The sequence below is a fragment of the Balaenoptera physalus genome (assembly GCF_965194825.1).
Source record: "Balaenoptera physalus genome assembly, chromosome: 4".
NCBI lineage: Eukaryota > Metazoa > Chordata > Mammalia > Artiodactyla > Balaenopteridae > Balaenoptera > Balaenoptera physalus.
In genome coordinates this window covers 19,366,054-19,385,866 of record NC_138891.1, presented here as the reverse complement: position 1 = coordinate 19,385,866, position 19,813 = coordinate 19,366,054, and the positions used below count along the sequence as shown (strand labels likewise).

The 19,813-nt window shown below is 36.2% G+C and overlaps 1 protein-coding gene across 4 annotated transcripts in view; it reads left to right on the top strand.

The window, feature by feature from the left end:
- The window catches only part of STAG1 (STAG1 cohesin complex component), a gene marked incomplete at its 3' end in the record, with an annotated part of 426,381 nt that overhangs the window by 341,550 nt on the left and 65,018 nt on the right, over positions 1-19,813 (top strand). For all 4 annotated transcript variants that reach the window (XM_082459166.1, XM_082459164.1, XM_082459165.1 and 1 more), the window contains 2 exons: positions 8,702-8,819; positions 17,810-17,913. In XM_082459166.1, the coding sequence (XP_082315292.1) occupies positions 8,702-8,819; positions 17,810-17,913 (222 nt within the window). The remainder of the gene's footprint in view (positions 1-8,701; positions 8,820-17,809; positions 17,914-19,813) is intronic.

The window sequence follows — 19,813 nt, the reverse complement described above, 5'->3', positions numbered from 1 at the left end:
TTGGCTATTTGGGGTCTTTTGTGTTTCCATATAAATTGTGAAATTTTTTATCCAGTTCTGTCAAAAATGCCATTGATAGTTTGATAGGAATTGCATTGAATCTATAGATTGATTTGGGTAGTATAGTCATTTTCACAATGTTGATTCTTCCAATCCAAGACCATGGTGTATCTCTCCATCTGTTTGTATCATCTTTAATTTCTTTCATCAGTGTCTTATAGTTTTCTATGAACAAGTCTTCTGTCTCCTTAGCTAGGTTTATTCCTAGGTATTTTATTCTTTTTGTTGCAGTGGTAAACGGGAGTGTTTCCTTAATTTCTCTTTCAGATTTTTAATCATTAGTGTATAGGAATGCAAGAGATTTCTGTGCATTAACTTTGTATCCTGCTACTTTACCAAATTCATTGATTAGCTCTAGTAGTTTTCTGGTAGCATCTTTAGGATTCTCTATGTGTAGTATCATGTCATCTGAAAACAGTGACAGTTTTACTTTTCTTTTCTGATTTGGATTCCTTTAATTTCTTTTTCTTCTCTGATTGCTGTGGTTAAAACTTCCAAAACTATGTTGAATAATAGTGGTGAGAGTGGGCAGCCTTCTCTTCTTCCTGATCTTAGAGGAAATGGTTTCAGTTTTTCACCATTGAGAGCGATGTTGGCTGTGGGTTTGTTATATATGGCCTTTATTATGTAGAGATAAGTTCCCTCTCTGCCTACTTTCTGGAGGGTTTTTATCATAAATGGGTGTTGAATTTTATCGAAAGCTTTTTCTGCATCTATTGAGATGATCATATGGTTTTTATCCTTCACTTTGTTAATATGGTGTATCACATAGATTGATTTGTGTATATTGAAGAATCCTTGCATTCCTGGGAAAAATCCCACTTGATCATGGTGTATGATCCTTTTAATGTGCTGTTGGATTCTGTTTGCTAGTATTTTGTTGAGGATTTTTGCATCTTATGTTTCTCAGTGATATTGGCCTGTAATTTTCTTTTTTTGTGCCATCTTTGTCTGGTTTTGATATCAGGGTGACAGTGGCTTCGTAGAATGAGTTTGGGAGTGTTCCTCCCTCTGCTATATTTTGGAAGAGTTTGAGCAGGATAGGTGTTAGCTCTTCTCCAGATGTTTGATAGAATTTGCCTGCGAAGCCATCTGGTCCTGGGCTTTTGTTTGTTGGAAGATTTTTAATCGGAGTTTCAATTTCAGTGCTTGTGATTGGTCTGTTTATATTTTCTATTTCTTCCTGGTTCAGTCTCAGAAGGTTATACTTTTCTAAGAATTTGTCCATTTCTTCCACATTGTCCATTGTATTGGCATATAGTTGCTTGTAGTAATCTCTCATGATCCTTTGTACTTCTGCAGTGACATTTGTTACTTCTCCTTTTTCATTTCTAATTCTGTTGATTTGAGTCGTCTCTCATTTTATCTTCATGAGTCTGGTTAATGGTTTATCAATTTTGTTTATCTTCTCAAAGAACCAGCTTGTAGTTTTATTGATCTTTGCTATTATTTCCTTCATTTCTTTTTCATTTATTTCTGATCTGATCTTTATTTATTTATTTCTGCGAGCTTTGGGGTTTTTTTTGTTCTTCTTTCTCTAATTGTTTTAGGTATGAAGTTAGGTTGTTGACTTGAGAGTCTTCTTGTTTCTTGAGGTGAGATTGTATTGCTATAAACCTCCCTCTTAGAACTTCTTTTGCTGCATTTGTTTATAGGTATTTTTTTATTTCCTCTTGGATTTCTTCAGTGATCTCTTGGTTATTTAGTAGCATATTGTTTAGCCTTCCTGTGTTTGTACTTTTTACTGTTTTTTTCCTGTAATTGATACCTGGTCTCATAGCAAAGTGGTTGGAAAAGATACTTGATACGATTTCAGTTTTCTTAAGTTTACCAAGGCTTGATTTGTGACCCAAAATATTGTCTATCCTGGAGAGTGTTCCATGAGCACTTGAGAAGAAATTGTATTGGGTTGATTTTGGATAGAATGTCCTGTAAATAACAATTAAGTCCATCTTGTTTAATGTGTCATTTAAAGTTTCTGCTTTCCTTATTTATTTTCATTTTGGATGATCTGTCCATTGGTGAAAGTGGGGTGTTAAAGTCCCCTACTATTATTGTGTTACTGTCGATTTCCCCTTTTATGGCTGTTAGCATTTGCCTTATGTATTGAGGTGCTCCTATGTTGAGTGCATAAATATTTATAATTGTTATATCTTCTTCTTGGATTGATCCCTTCATCATTATGTACTGTCCTTCTTTGTGTCTTGTAATAGTCTTTATTTTAAGTCTGTTTTGTCTGATATGAGAATTGCTACTCCAGCTTTCTTCTGTTTTCCATTTGTATGGAATATCTTTTTCCATGCCCTCACTTTCAGTTTGTATCTGTCGCTAGGTCTGAAGTGGGTCTCTTATAGACAGCATATATACTGGTCTTGTTTTTATATCCATTTAGCCAGTCTGTGTCTTTTGATGGGAGCATTTAATCCATTTACATTTAAGGTAATTATTGATATGTGTGTTCCTATTACCATTTTCTTAATTATTTTGGGTTTGTTATTGTAGGTCTTTTCCTTCTCTTGTGTTTCCTGCCTAGAGAAGTTCCTTTAGCATTTGTTGTAAAGCTGATTTTGTGGTGCTGAATTCTCATAGCATTTGCTTGTCTGTAAAGGTGTTAACTTCTCTGTCGAATCTGAATGAGATTCTTGCTGGGTAGAATAATCTCAGTTGTAGGTTTTTCCCTTTCATCATTTTAAATATGTCCTCCCACTCCCTTCTGGCTTGCAGAGTTTCTGCTGAAAGATCAGCTGTTAACCTTATGGGGATTCCCTTGTATGTTATTTGTTGCTTTTCCCTTGCTGCTTTTAATATTTTTTCTTTGTATTTAATTTTTGACAGTTTGATTAATATGCATCTTGGCGTGTTCCTCCTTGGATTTATCCTGTATGGGACTCTCTGTGCTTCCTGGACTTGACTATTTCCTTTCCCATGTTAGGGAAGTTTTCCAGTATAATCTCTTCAAATATTTTCCTAGTCCCGTTTTGTCTTCTTCTGGGACCCCTATAATTCGAATATTGGTGCGTTTAATGTTGTCCCAGAGGTCTCTGAGACTGTCCTCAATTCTTTTCATTCTTTTTTCTTTATTCTGCTCTGCAGTAGTTATTTCCACTATTTTATCTTCCAGGGCATTTATCCGTTCTTCTGCCTCAGTTATTTGGCTATTGATTCCTTCTAGAGAATTTTTAATTTCATTTATTGTGTTGTTCATCATTGTTTGTTTGCTCTTTAGTTCTTCTAGGTCCTTGTTAAACGTTTCTTGTATTTTCTCCATTCTATTTCTAAGATTTTGGATCATCTTTACTATCATTACTCTGAATTCTTTTTCAAGTAGACTGCCTAGTTCCTCTTCATTTGTTTGGTCTGGTGGGTTTTTTCTTTGCTCCTTCATCTGCTGCATATTTCTCTTTCTTCTCATTTTACTTAACTTACTGTGTTTGGGGTCTCCTTTTCACAGGCTGCATGTTCGTAGTTCTCATTGTTTTTGGTGTCTGCCCCCAGTGGGTAAGGTTGGTTCAGTGAGTTGTGTAGTTTTCCTGGTGGAGGGGAGTAGTGCCTGTGTTCTAGTGGATGAGGCTGGATCTTGTCTTTCTGGTGGGCAAGACCACGTCCCTTGGTGTGTTTTGGGGTGTCTGAACCTATTATGATTTTAGGCAGCCTCTCTGCTAATGGGTGGTGTTTTGTTCCTGTCTTGCTAGTTGTTTGGCATGGGGTGTCTAGCACTGGAGCTTGCTGGTCGTTGAGTGGAGCTGGGTCTTCACATTGAGATGGAAGTCTCTTGGAGAGCTCTTGCCGATTGATATTACATGGGGCCGGGAGGTCTCTGGTGGTCCAATGTCCTGAACTTGGCTCTCCCACCTCAGAGGCTCAGGCCTGACACCTGGCCAGAGCACCAAGACCCTGTCAGTCACACGTACCTGTGGCAGGATGGTTGTCACGATTTCCACTACACACACCTAGACTGATGGTGAGCCCACCTCCTTCAGAGCGAAGTGCTGACCAATAGCACAGACCACCAGGGGGATGTGGCAGGAGGTTAGGCTGAGTCAGTCCATTGACCTGAATATATCTGGAAACTGGGTGGCTAGTGTTGGAGCATCTCCTGCAGAGGCAGGGGGCAGCTGTGGCTCACCACGTGGACAAGGACACTGACAGCAGAAATTCTGGGAAGTACTCCTTGGCGTGAGCCCTCCCAGGGTCCACCATTAGCCCCACCAAAGAGCTTGGCAGGTGGATTCTTAGCCACTGTGTCACCAGGGAAGCCCTCCAGATCCTTTTGAATCCCAGGGGTTTTTTTATAGCCATCGCGAATGCTTCAAGGCCTTCCTTCTTATAGCTTCATCTTTTGCTACGAATAGAAGGTCCTTGGTATGAAGTGTCTGAAAGGCGATTGTAACCTTTTACCCTATTGGCCACGTTAAAATTTTTTTTTCTTGGACATGGATCTTTTCTTATAGAGATTTGAGAGTAGCAAGTTATGTGGCCATCACACATGCCCCAAGACAGGAAGACTGTATCATAAATATTATATCAAGCCAATTCCTGACAGACCATGTTATACTGATTGTTGTCGCTAATACTGGTGAATTTGAAACTCTTAATCAGAAAATGGGCCAACACATTATCATGTCCTGCTGGTATACACGTTGAGTTTGAAACTAAGTGGTTATTGGTGTTAACAGAATGCATTCTACTAAGCCACCGCCTTACAGTCAGAAAGAGGAAATGCTCGAAGTTTGCATCTATATTGAGAATATACACACAAAAAATTTCTAGAATGATAACAACATTCTTGAGTTAAATTTTAATATGCCTTGGTTTAAGGCATAGAAAAGTCATCCTTAAAAATGCCAGTGCTAGTGAAATTATACTGTTTAAAGCCTTGAATTGTGCCAGCAACTCATACAACTGAAAAACCTCATGATAAAAAAGTCAAAATGAATGAGATATCACCAGTTGACCAGGACAGTGAAGAATTTGTGGAAACTGTAAAGTAAATGACTGTGAATTCCAGTAGAGTTAAGTAACCCATACCCCCACAGGAGACGAAAAGAGAGAAAATCTTTTCGAGATTTTCTGGTAGAAATCTGAAATACATTAAAGATCAGAGCAACAAAGGCTGGTGAAAGGAGTAAGCTGTCAGTAGTAATTAAGTGTCTGCCCTTTAGAGGAGCTTATTCCTCACTTTAGAAATGCTGGTCCAGGCATTTGGGATGTGGGCACTGGTCTGAGAAGCAAAGTAGTGAATAAATACCCCAGATATGTATGGCCATCAGTAGGGAGAGGGAACTTCTGCACTCAAAATGCAAAGTGCATACCTACAATTAGAGGAAAAGCCTACCTGATTATAGATCCCCTTTTTCCACTTTCCTACACAACCACGGAAGCCAGGACTTTGCAACCAGATTCAAGAAAAGGATTCTAGCTACCAGTATTCTTGAGTCTGGGCTCATTAATATATATGTACCGGCAACCAAGAAACACTGAAACTTGAAAAAAATCAATATCATGAAAAAGAAACACAAGGCTCAACATACTGATGAATTTTTTTTTTTTAATTTTAGGTATTTTAGGTATCTATTTTTTATTTATTTACTATTTTTGGCTGAGTTGGGTCTTCGTTGCTGCGTGCAGGCTTTCTCTAGCTGCAACGAGCAGGGCCTACTCTTCATTGTGGTGCACGGGCTTCTCGTTGTGAAGCACAGGCTCTAGGCGCACAGGCTTCAGTAATTGTGTCATGCAGACTAAGTAGTTGTGGCTCGCTGCTCTAGAGCTCAGGCTACGTAGTTGTGGCGCACGGGCTTAGTTGCTCTGCGGCATGTGGGATCTTCCTGGACCAGGGCTTGAACCTGTGTCCCCTGCATTGGCAGGCGGATTCTTAACTATTGCACCACCAGGGAAGCCCCTGATGAAAATTTTTGATTAATGCCCCCAAATATAAGAAGAAGCAATTATGAAAGAGGAAGAGGCTTCTTAGAAATTAAAAACATGTATTCCAAAATGTAGGTGAGAGGTGGATTATTAAATGACCTGAATAGACATAACCAAAGATTGGGATTTTTGCAGGAAGTAGTGCAAAAGAGGAAAGAAATGAAAAGTATGAGAGATAAATTAAGAGACAGGGAGTACAGATTAAGAAAGTTTATTATATTATCTAGTAGAAACTCTGTAAAGAAAACAGAGAGAATGGAGGGGAGGAACTAATCAAAGGATAGGCAATTAAAATGTTTACTACCTATGTACTCTATATGCAGGGTATTACTTGAGGGTGTTTTCTAGCAAAATGAAAAATGGATGCAATAACAGGAAAATAAGGAATATAAGAAGTATTGGTGAGCAAATAAATCTGAAAAAAATTAGAACTAAGCCTAAATAATATGGTTGTGAAGCTTAAGGCAGGTGTCTGAAAATTATTTTTGGTGATCTTGGTGATGGAAAAAATATAAGTTAGAAAATAAAACTCTGCAGGAAGCACAGCTTAAAAAAAAAGAAAATGTCATCAGGAGAGCACAGGGAAGCAGATGCCAACATCTGTAATCTCAATAAATGTAAATAGACTAACATGCTTTATTAAAAAGGCAGATTGTCATTTAGGGTTGAAATAAAGGAATTAAAATGTTTACAAACACACCTTAATCAAAAATTTAACACAGGAAGTAAACAAACTGGATAAATGCTGGATGTAGTTAACAAAGGCTTACAGAAAGCTGAAAGGACAATATCATATAAGATAAACCAGAATTGAGGGCCAAAAGCATTAAGAGGGGCAGAGAGGATATGTATAGAAGGTATAATCCACCAAAAAATATAATTGTGAACTTTTTTATACCTGTTCTACAGACATGTTTAAGTGTGTCAGGCATAAAAGCAAGTTTATTCAGCATAGGGCTTTTTTTAAATTTTGGTGAAATAACAGAATTTACCATTTTAACTATTATTAAGTGTACTCTTCATTGGCATTAAGTACATTCACATGGATGTGCAGCTGTCACTGCCATTGATATCCAGAACTTTTTCAATATTTTCCTACATTGAAAACTCTGTACCCACTAAATAATAACTCCATTTCAGCATAGGCTTAATAGCCTATTTTTTGGAAACTATTGATTTTTCTGTTTTCTGCTGTTAATTTTCATTTTTGACACCAGATTGTGCACTACTTGTGCCTGTCACTGTTGGAATGATGTTACTTATGGTCTAGGGATATTTTCCTAGGATATGTGATTTAGAAAGTTTGAATAGACCTGGCTGCAAACCTTTGTCCATCTTCTTCCTTAAGCAGAGATGCTAATCAATAGTATCTACTCTGGCTTCGACAAAAAACATTGGGAAACTGTGGGGTGTTGTGTGTGTATGCGTGTGTACGTAGTTTTCCTAAGGCATTTCAGAAGCCAGAATGTGAGATTTGAAATGCAGTGGAAATGAAGTATAGAATGCAAGAGGTCAAATGAGGCAGAGCTTTAAATAGATCATCAAATTTTTCATAGAAGTTAAGAATAATGATAGAATTAGGAATGAGGAAGAAAAGCAACTCACGTGCCAAATGTGCCATGATATCAGTAGATAATCAGTAGGTCTACCAAGGTGACTTTCACACATTTTCAGGCCACTCCTCATGATGCAAAAACCATTTTCTCTCACAAATACAAGAACATATAACTGAAATATGAAATAGTACTTAACGTTCTATGTGCTATACACTCATTTTTACTGTGTTTCATTTCTTTGAAACGTTGGTCTCAATACATTAAATTATTTTAACAGCCAGTGAACGGGTTGCAATGTAAAGTTTGAAAAGTGGCTTAGCTGGTTGTCATGAGACTCAGAGGTGGTAGAACTTTTATGCAAGGGTAGAGAAGTTAATTGTAAGTAGCAGAAACCAGAACATGGCCAACACTTCTACTTACCTTTTCTAAAGAACTTTACTAAAGTAATTAATATTCTTCACAGTTCAATGACTGACAGGTGGTAAAGCGTTCCATGTGAAATGTTTGTTGAGGAACTTGAGAGTGTTGTTTACTGTGGGAACATGGGTTCCAAAGAAAATTGTCAAGAGTAATGAGCAGCAAAAAGTGGAGGTGAGGTGAGATGTGGAATTCATTGAGTTAAGTGGAAATGAGAGTGGAAAAACAGAGAGATGGAGTAACTTACATTTTGACCTTAACCAAATAACAGAGATAAAAAGTAAGTAAGGCTGGTACCGAAGTGTCAAATGGAATTCTGAGAGGAAGTAATTGATTTTCTTTAAAAAAAAAAAAAAAAGATCATTGTAGAGAGAGACAAATAAAGAGTAATGAAAAGTACCCTAAATCCAACTTATAACTTCAGGAAAATTGTTAACTAGCTGTACTCTCAGTTTCTTCATCTATATATGATGTCATTGAACTAGGAGATTCTTAACCTTACTACCATTTTAAAATGATTAAGTCTATATATTGCATCCCCATTATCAACAGTGGAATGCAAATGTGTGTGTATGTATGTATGTATGTGTGTGTATATATATATATATAGTTCTGTAAGTGGCTCTTGGAAACATTGTGACCAAGCAGTTTTAATTATGAAGAAAATGGCTTAATAACTCAATATATTATTACTGATTTCTTCATTAAATGTTCTTCAGTCACATTTGATTTGTTATTTTTAGTTACACGAACATGCTGCCTACTTGGTGGACAGTTTGTGGGAGAGCTCTCAAGAACTGTTGAAAGACTGGGAATGTATGACAGAATTGTTATTAGAAGAACCTGTTCAAGGAGAGGAAGGTATAGTATTTCGATAAGTTGATTTACATATTATTTTGGGTTTGCATTAATTATTACACCACCCTGTATAGATCACTTCTTACAAATGAGTATATGCAAGCGTACTGTGTGTCTTTTTTTGCAAAAAGAACAGTTTGTTTCCTGTAACAAGCAAGGATGTCTCAATAGTGTATAACGTATTTCTGTATTAGGACTACTACCATTCATGCCACACAAGTTTTTTAAATCCTATAAATGTCATGTAGCATTCAAAAAAGTTTTCTTTATGCTGATTTGAGACACAAAGTACTGACATAGTTAATGTAAAAAAAAAAAAGGCACATGCAGAATCTTTTTGCTATATATGTGTACTTAACCTTTCACATACAATGATTTAATTAGACCACAATCATCCCCTCTTTTGTTATATCTTTTTAAAAATTAAAATAAAGAAATCAAAAATAAAGTCACTTACCTAGCTATTCAAGAAATAGGGAGAAATAACTGCTATATTGATAATTTTCAAAGTATGCATCTTATATTACACTTTGTGTAATAACATGAACAGCAAAATGGATATGTATACTTAATAAACCATTTATATTCTAAAAGCTTATATGAATATTAGCTCCTTAAAACTAGCAATGCTTTTTCCTTCTGTATAGCTTGTTTTTCAGTCTAGCCCACAACAGTAGTTTAAAGAACTACTATTTCATTTAATCCATACAAAGTCCTAAAATGTAGATGATACCTTGATGTAAGTGAGGCTTGTAATGAACTAAACATGGACTTCAGAATCAAAAGAAACAGATTCAGATTTCTAACTCTGTCCTTTGTGACTTATGTCCTCATTTTTTCTGCTCCTTAGCTTCCTTTTCTTTATAATATAGGGATTCTTTTTCTTATTTACCTTATATAGTTGTTGTGAGAATTAAATGAAATAGTATACTATTGATTCCCTATTCTGTTTCCCCTGCTTTTCTATGTAGTTCAACCCTCTGGGATATAAGAGCAGAATGAGCCATCACCTGCAGTAGATTACCTAAACAGTATAGTGACCATCCCCCAGTGTTCTTTCCAAGCAGTGATGCTAATTGGTATTACCTGCTCTGGCTTTGACAAAATTCAGTGAGAGAAACAATAGCTATGCATCATACCCAAATACACTCCAGTAAACTGCCTGAAATTGCTTCTTTTAAATTCAAGATATTTGCCTCACAACCTCATTCTTTTTTTTCCCCCTCATTCTTAATCTGTAACACAAATCCTTCCCCAAAATTTCCCAGACCTTCTTTCAAGGTAGAATTTATTATAGTATATTTGACTCCACCTCTGATTATTATTTACTATATTTGCATGTGCTTTTTTTCCCTCCATATCTTTGGTAAGAAGACGGGTCTCTTATTAAGTTGACAGGACCTTCTGCTCACTAGGTCAAACTCTCAACTGTACTCTGGATTCCTTTCACTTTTGAAGTAATCAGAGGAACACGAACATACATTCTACATTGTCTTTATTTTGCTCATACATGTTGCTGCTAAGTTCACTGACTTCATAAATCTATTTGTAACTAATCTTAATATTTTCTCTAGCAAAATCAATTTCCTTTCTAATCACTACAGCCCAGTCAACACTTGAGCAAAACGCTTGGCATAGTATTTAATAGTACATTTCATCCATTTTCCTTCCTTGCTTGTGGCCATAGAATCAGCAAATTGTCAGAGTAAGTTAGAGCTTCTTATTTATGATTCCAGGCCATTTTTCTTTTTGTCACGTATGCTCTATACGGTTATTTCCAAGGAGAAGGGAAGCAGGAGACTTAATAAATTAAGGGAAGAAGAGCCAAGGTGCTATGATTTGGTATTGTTAACTTTTTACTCTCATTTAAATAAGATGTGTCAGTCAGAAAATAGTAATTACTCTGTCCGTCAGTCATCAATGTGTTCTAGATGGATCTGCCTTCTTAAAATAACTATGTATTATTAGGTTTTCTTTGTGGTTTAAATTTAGTTGACATTGGGTTTAACTTTCAGTCAAGAGATTGGTTAGGTTTGGTTTCGTTTGGTTTGGCTTGGTTTGGTTGGTTTGATTTTAGCTAGAAAAGTGAGTTGTAAAATGGGGAAAAAATTTTAAGTCAACCACAGTTTTAGGGTATGATTGAATCTGGGAAGGCAAGGCTGGAGAATTTATGTGTAACAAGTCCAGGACTGTTTTGAAATCATGATTCAACTTTTTTTCATACATTTGTCCATATGTTTGCTGTGCCACATATAAGCTCTGCTATGGAATGGTATCCAAATCAATATTCTGAGCTACTGTTTTGCTATATTTTATGATAACAAAATGCCATTAGTGATTTACTTATTTCCTTAAGACTAATTAGAAATTAAGTTATACTTTACATAAGTGAAGTGTGATAGATATTCCAGTGGATGAAAGTCTAGTTAGCAGTTGCAAATATAGGACTAAAATTTGGGAAAACAGACACATTGTCAAAGACTACCAATAGCAGTTTAAATCACAACTGCTATATATCAGAACAAAACTATCACTCGAAAAGATACATGCACCCCTGTGTTCACAGCAGCACTATTTACAGTAGCCAAGACATGGAAACAACCTAAATGTCCATTAACAGATGAATGGATAAAAAAGATGTGGTACATATATGCAGTGTACCACTCAGCCATAAAAAAGAATGACTTAATGCCATTCGCAGCTACATGGATGAACCTAAAGATTATTATACTAAGCGAAGTAAGTCAGAAAGAGAAAAACAAATACCATATGATATTATATGTGGAATCTAAAAAAAAGAGTACAAATGAACTTATGTACGAAACAGAAATGGACTCACAGACATAGAGAATAGACTTGTGGTTGCTGGCCGGGGGAGGGGGTTGGATTGGGAGTTTGGGACTAGTAGATGCAAACTATTATATATAGCATGGATAAACAACAAGGTCCTATTGTGTGGCACAGGGAACTATATTCAATATCCTGTAACAAACCATGATGGAAAAGAAGAATAATAATAAATAAATCACAGCTGCTGTAAGACTGCCTTGCAGTGTTTTTAAGGCGCAGGGTATTTTGGGGGTGTATGTGTATTCTACAGCAAAATCAAATTGGTGGATAAATTTTTAGTGTAATGTGAAGGTCTGGTTAACAAGTAATCAGGCAAAAACAGGGCCGTAACTAAGTCATTTAACTTCTCTGGGTCTTAGCTTCTTCATTTATAAAAAAGACTCTTTGATTAGATAAACTTCTGTGATCATTTCTTTTTTTTTTTTTTTAAACAGTTTTTGAAACATTTGATAGCTTGCAATGAAAGCTAATGATTTCTTTTTTTTAAATATATTTATTTTTATTTATTTATCTTTGGCTGTGTTAGGTCTTCGTTGCTGCGCACGGGCTTTCTCTAGTTGCGGCGAGCAGGGGCTACTCATCATTGCAGTGCACAGGCTTCTCATGACGGTGGCTTCTCTTGTTGCAAAGCATGGGCTCTAGGCATGTGGGCTTCGGTAGTTGTGGCACGTGGGCTCAGTAGTTGTGGCTCGCGGGCTCTAGAGCGCAGGCTCAGTAGTTGTGGCACATGGGCTTAGTTGCTGTGCGGCATGTGGAATCTTCCCGGACCAGGGTTTGAACCCGTGTCCCCTGCATTGGCAGGCAGATTCTTAACCACTGCGCCACCAGGGAAGCCCTGTGATCATTTCTAATGCTAGAATTCTGTGATCCAGTTGATGGGTGAAGTAATGTGTACAGTGGAATTCTTCAAGTAGGAAATCGTTAATTCACTTATAATTTTAAAATATTTATTGACCACCTTCTATGTGCTGTTATACTAAGCACTGAGGGTGCAATCTTAAACAAGGTCAGCTCACTGCCCATATGGAACTTACATTCAAGTGGGGAAGGCAGACCAAAACTAAGTGGTCAGAATAATTTCAAAAGTTAATAAGTATCTGTGATGGATAATAACAGTAAGAAGGGGTCCATCTTTAGATTGAATCCCAAAAGGAAGATCTCTCTCTAAAGAGGCCACCCGTGAGCCAAGAATCTAAAGGATATGGGGGCTAGCCATGGGAAGTGTCAAAAAAGAGCTGCCTAGATAGAGGAAATAGCAATTGCAGAGTATCTGAAGCATGAATGATATTGTTATATTCCCGGAGCTGCAGTAGCTTGAGCACAGTGGGCCAGTGGCACTAGATGAGATAGAGGCAGAGCCCTGATGATGTAGAACATTTAAGTCCATAAGTGGATTTATTTAGTTCATTCTAAGTGTAATAGGGAGCCACTGAAGGATTTTAAACAGGGGAGGGATGTGATCAAATTTGTATTAAAAAAAAATGCTTTTTGTCAACATGGTTTCGAGTGGTCTCTATGGGATATGATAAAAATGTAAAAGATGAAAATAGATTATAGAAAGAAAAAGCCCATGGTGAGTTCTAAAGATTGTGGATAGGAAGGGGACAAAAGCAGGAAGAGCAAGAAAAAGTGAGAGCAAGCTATATAAAAAGGATAGTAAGAGTTCATTGTACGCTATAGAAGGCCCAGTAAAGAGGGTGTTCAAGAGAGCTATGGTTAATAATATCACGTATTGCAGAGGAGAAAAAGGACTATGCAAAGACCATCAGCTTTAAGTGAAGATTTAGGTTGTTGGTGACTTTTTAGTGTTTCTTTTCAGTGATATTAAGGAGAAAAGCCAGAGTTCAGGGTGATAAGACTGAAATCAATAATGAGAAAATGGAGATGATGTGTAAAGAGGTTTCTGAAGACTTAGAAAGTTGTGTAGGTATTTGGTAATTCATAATACGAACAGCCACCCTTTCCTTTCTATCATTGTGGCTGTTTGGCTCTTGTCTGTGGCTTAAAGCTTGCTTTGTTTTCAGTTTTATTATTTGGTTTTGCTGTTTTATCCCCAAAGAGATTTCAGTTAAATTTCGAATGTTTTGAGTTTACCATATCTGAATGGATGGTTTCAAATTATAAACTAATAAAATTGATGGCATTGGACACTGTATAAGGTTGAGTTTTTCTTCAACACTAATGTATGGATTTTAGTGTATAATAGTGGAATGTTTCTACACTATGTAAGTTTTTCTCTCCTCACTTTCCATAGAACTAGATTTTTTTTCATAAATAATAGAAAATGCATTTAGTTCATAGACAATCTTGTCATTCCTCTATCCCTAGCCAAATTGAAAAAAATATGAAATTCTAGATTCATAAAATAGAAACTTGATTGTTTTATTGGATCAGGGAGTATAAATGGAAAGCTTAAACTGTTTCTTGTGGTTTTCCTAAGACAAGCTAAAGTTCATTTGCTTTTCCTATCACAATTAATATGTGAAACCAAAAATGATTGAATTAAGATGTACATACATATTCCTGTTCAGGATGATTTTGGTACAGAATAAGGGATAAGATGTTATGCCTTTGTTTGCCTTTTCATTGCTGTTGTCCCAGTTTATTTTCAAATAATCAATACAAACTTCTCAATTTCTAAAGCTTAATATTTGTTTTCTTTTAATTTATGCCTAGTTCTGTCTCTATAATCCCCACATCTATTGGTGTTTTTTTTTTTAATTGGTCTTTAACATAAGTATACAGAGAAAATAACAGAGAGGAAGGAGGGAGGGAGACAGAAAGATAAAATTAAACTATCCAAATTAGTCTCAAAAATGTATCTTTAAAAATACATAGGAATGAATTCAACAAGAAAAGTACAGAATCAGTGTGAAGAAAATCATAATGTTTCATTAAATAATGTCAAATAAGATATCATAAATGAAGAGCTATATCATGTTCCTGGCTGAAAAGATTATTAAAATGTCAGTTCTTCCCAGTGTAATGTATAATTTTCTTAAAAATACCAGTTCAAATTCCAGTAGGTTTGAGAGAGTTCTGGGAGGTGAGAGAAGGAACTAAGCAAAATGATTTTAAAGTTTATATAGACTGGGACTTCCCTGGTGGCACAGTGGTTAAGAATCCACCTGCCAATGCAGGGGACACAGGTTCGAGCCCTGCTCCAGGAAGATCCCACATGCCGCGGAGCAACTAAGCCCGTGCGCCACAACTACTAAGCCTGCTCTCTAGAGCCCTTGAGCCACAACTACTGAGCCTGCGTGCCACAGCGACTGAAGCCTGTGCACCTAGAGCCCACACTCCGCAACGAGAAGCCCACGCACCACAACGAAGAGTAGCCCCCGCTTGCCGCAACTAGAGAAAGCCCGCGCGCAGCAACGAAGACCTAACGCAGCCAAAAAGAAAATAAATAAATAAATTTATTTAAAAAAAAAAAGTTTATTACGTAGACTGAGTGAAGTAAGTCAGACAGAGAAAGACAAATATCATATGATATTGCTTATATGTGGAATCTAAAAAAAAGAGTACAAATGAACTTATCTACAAAACAGAAAAAGAGTCACAGACATAGAAAACAAACTTATGGTTACCAGGGGGGTGGGTGGGGGAGGGATAAATTGGAAGATTGGGATTGACATATACACTCTACTATATATAAAATAGATAACTAATAAGGACCTACTGTATAGCACAGGGAACTCTACTCAGTACTCTGTAATGGCCTATATGGGAAAAGAATCTAAAAAAGAGTGCATATATGTATATGTATAACAGATTCACTTTGCTGTACACCTGAAACTAACACAACGTTGCAAATCGACTATACTCTAATAAAAATTTAAAAATAAGAGTTTATGTAGAATTTCAAGCTTATTTTTAAAAGGTGGTTATAGCATAGTGCTTAAGAGCATATAGACCTTGGAGTCAGACTACCTGGGTTCATATCTTGGCTCTACTACTGAGTGCTTTGAAAAGTTATTTAACGTCTCTGTGGCTCATTTTCCCAATCTGCAAAGTGTGAGGATATTAATTCCTATCTCTTGGAATTGTTTTGAGGATAAAACAAGTAAATATACATAAATCACTTATAACCATGCCTTACACATAGAAAATACTTAATTGTTTGCTACTAGCTTTATAGAAATTAGAAATTTTTTAGGAAAAGGACTAGATAAGGGAAATTTGTTCAACTAAATATTCCAATTAGTTGAATTAAGTTACACATTAAGGTATATTATAACATTATAAAGCTGTTATAATCAAAACAGTGTGTCCTTGTAATAGAAAAATAGATTAGTGAAACTAAATAAAGAATCCAGAAATAGATCTAAGTATATATATGCACCTAAAACATGTTTAAAGGTGACATTTCAAATAAACCAGGGAAAGCTGGTTTTATTTAATAATGGTAGAGGCATAATTGGCTGCTCATCTGGTGGGAATAAACAGACCCATACTTGATACTATTGGCAGAAATAAATTTCAGACAGATTAAAGATGTAAAAGCAAGCAACAGATGGAGACAGAAAAGAAAATATATATCTATAATCTCTAGGAGAAAGGAGATCTTTGAAAGCAATACAAGAAACCCAGAAGCCTTTTTTTTTTATCAGTATGAGATGATAGATGTTAACTAAGTTTACTGGGATAATCATGTCACGATATATATAAGTTAAATCATTATGCTGTACAACTTAAACCTATATTGTACTGTATGTCAGTTATCTCAAAAAAACTGGAAAGAAAAGAGAGAAATCTGAAAGCCATAAAAAAAATAAGTACAGATATGACTTTGTAAAAGTTAATAATTTCTGGCAGAAGATACCATGAGGAGTCTAAAAACAAAAGAACAAACTGGGAGAAAATATTTGCATCATTTAAGACAAAGTTAGGGACTTCCCTGGTGATGCAGTGGTTAAGAATCCGCCTGCCAATGCAGGAGACACGGGTTCAATCCCTGGTCCAGGAAGATCCCACATGCCGCAGAGCAACTAAGCCCATGTGCCACAACTACTGAGCCTGCGCTGTAGAGCCTGTGCACCACAACTACTGAGCCTGCGCTCTAGAGCCCATGAGCCACAACTACTGAGCCTGCATGCTACAACTATTGAAGCCCGTGCGCCTAGAGCCCGTGCTCCGCAACAAGAGAAGCCACTGCAGTGAGAAGCCCGCGCACTGCAACGAAGAGTAGCCCCCACTTGCCGCAACTAGAGAAAGCCCACACACAGCAACAAAGACCCAATGCAGTCAAAAATAAATAAAAAATAAAGAATCCAAGAAAGGTGAATAACAATGGAAAAATTAGAGAATAAACATTAAAAATCTCCAAATAAATTTTAAACTAATAAACAAGAAAATACACTCCACTAATTAGTAGTTAGGCAGGAGCAAAATAACATACCATTTTCAATCATTGGATTGGCAAACATTAAAGGGACTTTATAACATCCAGTGCTGGCAGGGATATGAGGAACCAAACATTCTCATCATTGCAGTTGGAGGTGTGGATTGCAGTCAGTAACCTTTTTGATTTGTCAGTACCAAGATTTTAACCTTTGAGTCATTGCTCCCCCTCTTGAAATATATTCTTCAGAAATAAAAGTATCAGTTATATAAATATATGTGTACTTATGATATGTATTACTGCATTGTTTATAAACGTGACAAATTTGGGGAAAATTTGCATGTTAATAGAAGGATGAATAAATTGTGGAACACAAATTATGTAATAACTTGTAATTATTTAACATAATTATTTGTACATGTCATGTGACTTGAAAGATATTCAAAATCTATTGTTAATTTTTTAAAAACATAGCATGTTTGTTTTTTGCTAAAAAAAAAAAGATATATGAGCTTTGAAGTGATATAGAAGGAAAATTTTGGCATTGCCTAATTCAGAAGTATATTACAAGAGACTAAGTATTAGAAGAAACCAGAGTTTATTGTCTTTTTTACTTTGTATATCTCTTTCTTGTTTGACTTACAACAAGCACATATTATTCTTAAAACAAGAAAAAAGACAAAGAATAGAACTTTAGTCTTTAAGTAATAGACTACAGTTTTTTATAATTGTGCTCATTTTTGATACATGGCTATTGTAAAACTATCTACTCATACTGATGTGTTTTGTTTCACTTTAGCAATGTCTGACCGTCAGGAGAGTGCTCTTATAGAGCTAATGGTTTGTACGATTCGTCAAGCTGCTGAGGCACATCCTCCAGTGGGAAGGGGTACCGGCAAGAGAGTAAGTTATATTAGAAATCTACAAAAAAAAAGAAAAAGAAAAAGAAAGCTTTTAATGTAATTAACTGTCTTAAATATTTGAATATTTTTTGTAAATGATATATGCTGTGGTAGTTCATCTTATATTCTGTCTACTCAGGTTCCAAAATAGATTCTTTGCATCCATGCTTCTATAGCACCTGTGCCTGCTTCTAGTCTAGTATCTTACGAATTTTCACATTCATATTTGTTAAAGGTACAGAAAGGCTCTGAAGGCAAACTGCCTAGTTTTGGAAGCTCTTCCACTTAACATCTATGTAATCTTTGGACAGTTGATTATTTTCTTTGTTAATTTCCTTACCTATAGTATGGGGCTAATAATGCAGGTGTTATTGCTATTCAAGATGAACTGAGATAATCATGATGGAAAGACTGGCTCCAGTAGTGTGAAGAGGTAGGCAATTCCTCTCTGCCAAAAAAAAAAAGTGTAAAACTGGAAAAATTGTCAAAACCCATATCAGGGCTCTGGAAATTAACCAAAGATAAAACAACAAATTGAGAAACATTTATGGGCATATCTTGGAGATATTGTAGGTTCAGTTCCAGACCACTATAATAAAGCAGATACTGCAGTAAAGCTAGTCACATGAATTTTTTGGTTTTTTGATGCATAAAAAGTTGTGTTTACACTATACAATAGTCTATTAAGTGCGCAGTGCTTTATGCCTAGAAAAGCAATGTACATACCTAAATTTAAAACTAGTGTATTGCTAAAAAAATGCTGTTATCTGAGCCTTTAGCGAGTTGCAATCTTTTTGCTGGTGGCAGTTTCTTAAAATAAGACAAAAATGAGGTTTGCCTCATTGATGGAGTTTTCCTTTCACAAACAATTTCTATGTAGCATGCAATGCTGTTTGATAGCATTCGACCCACAGTAGAACTTCTTTCAAAATTGGAGTCAGACCTCTCAAACCCTGCCACTGCTTTATCAACTAAGTTCATGTAATATTCTAAATCCTTTGTTTTCATTTCAACAATCATCACAGCATTTTCACCATGAGTAGATTACATCTCTAGAAACCACCTTCTTTGCTCATCCATAAGAAGCAACTCCTCATCTGTTAAAGTTTTTATCATGAGGTTTATCACATATTCAGTCTCTGCTTTGAATTCTAGTTCTCTTGCTGTTTTCACCACATCTGCAGTTCCTTCCTCCGCTGAAATCTTGAACCCCTCAATGTCATTCATGAGGATTGGAATCAACTTCTTCCAAATTCCTGTTAGTGTTGATATTTTGACCTCTTCCCCTTGAATCATGAATATTCTTAGTGTCGTCTAGGACGCTGAATCCTTTCCAGAAAGTTTTCAATGGACTTTGCACAGATCCATCAAAGGAATCACTATCCATGGCAGCTATAGCCTTACAAAATCTCTTTCTTTACTAATGAAACTTGAAAGTCAGAATTATTCCTTGATCCATGGGCTGCAAAATGGATATTGTGTTAGGAGGCATGAAAACATTATTCTCATGGTGCATCTCCATCAGAGCTCTTGGGTGACCAGATGCCTTGTCAGTGAGCAGTCATGTTTTGAAAGGAATCTTTTCTTTGGGCAGTAGGTCTCAACAGTGGGCTTAAAATATTCACTAAACCATGTTGTAAACAGATGTGCTGTCACCCAGACTTTGTTGTTCCACTGATAGAGAACAGGCAGAGTAGATTGAGCATATTTCTAAGGGCCCTAGGACTTTCAGAATAGCGAATGAGCATTGGCTTCAACTTAAAGTCACCAACTGTATAGATATGAAAATCCTACGTGGCATCTTCTTTTAATATAATGCTGTTTTGTCTATACTGCAAATCTTTAGTGTAGCCACCTTTATTAATTATCTTAGCTAGATCTTCTGGTTAACTTGCTGAAAC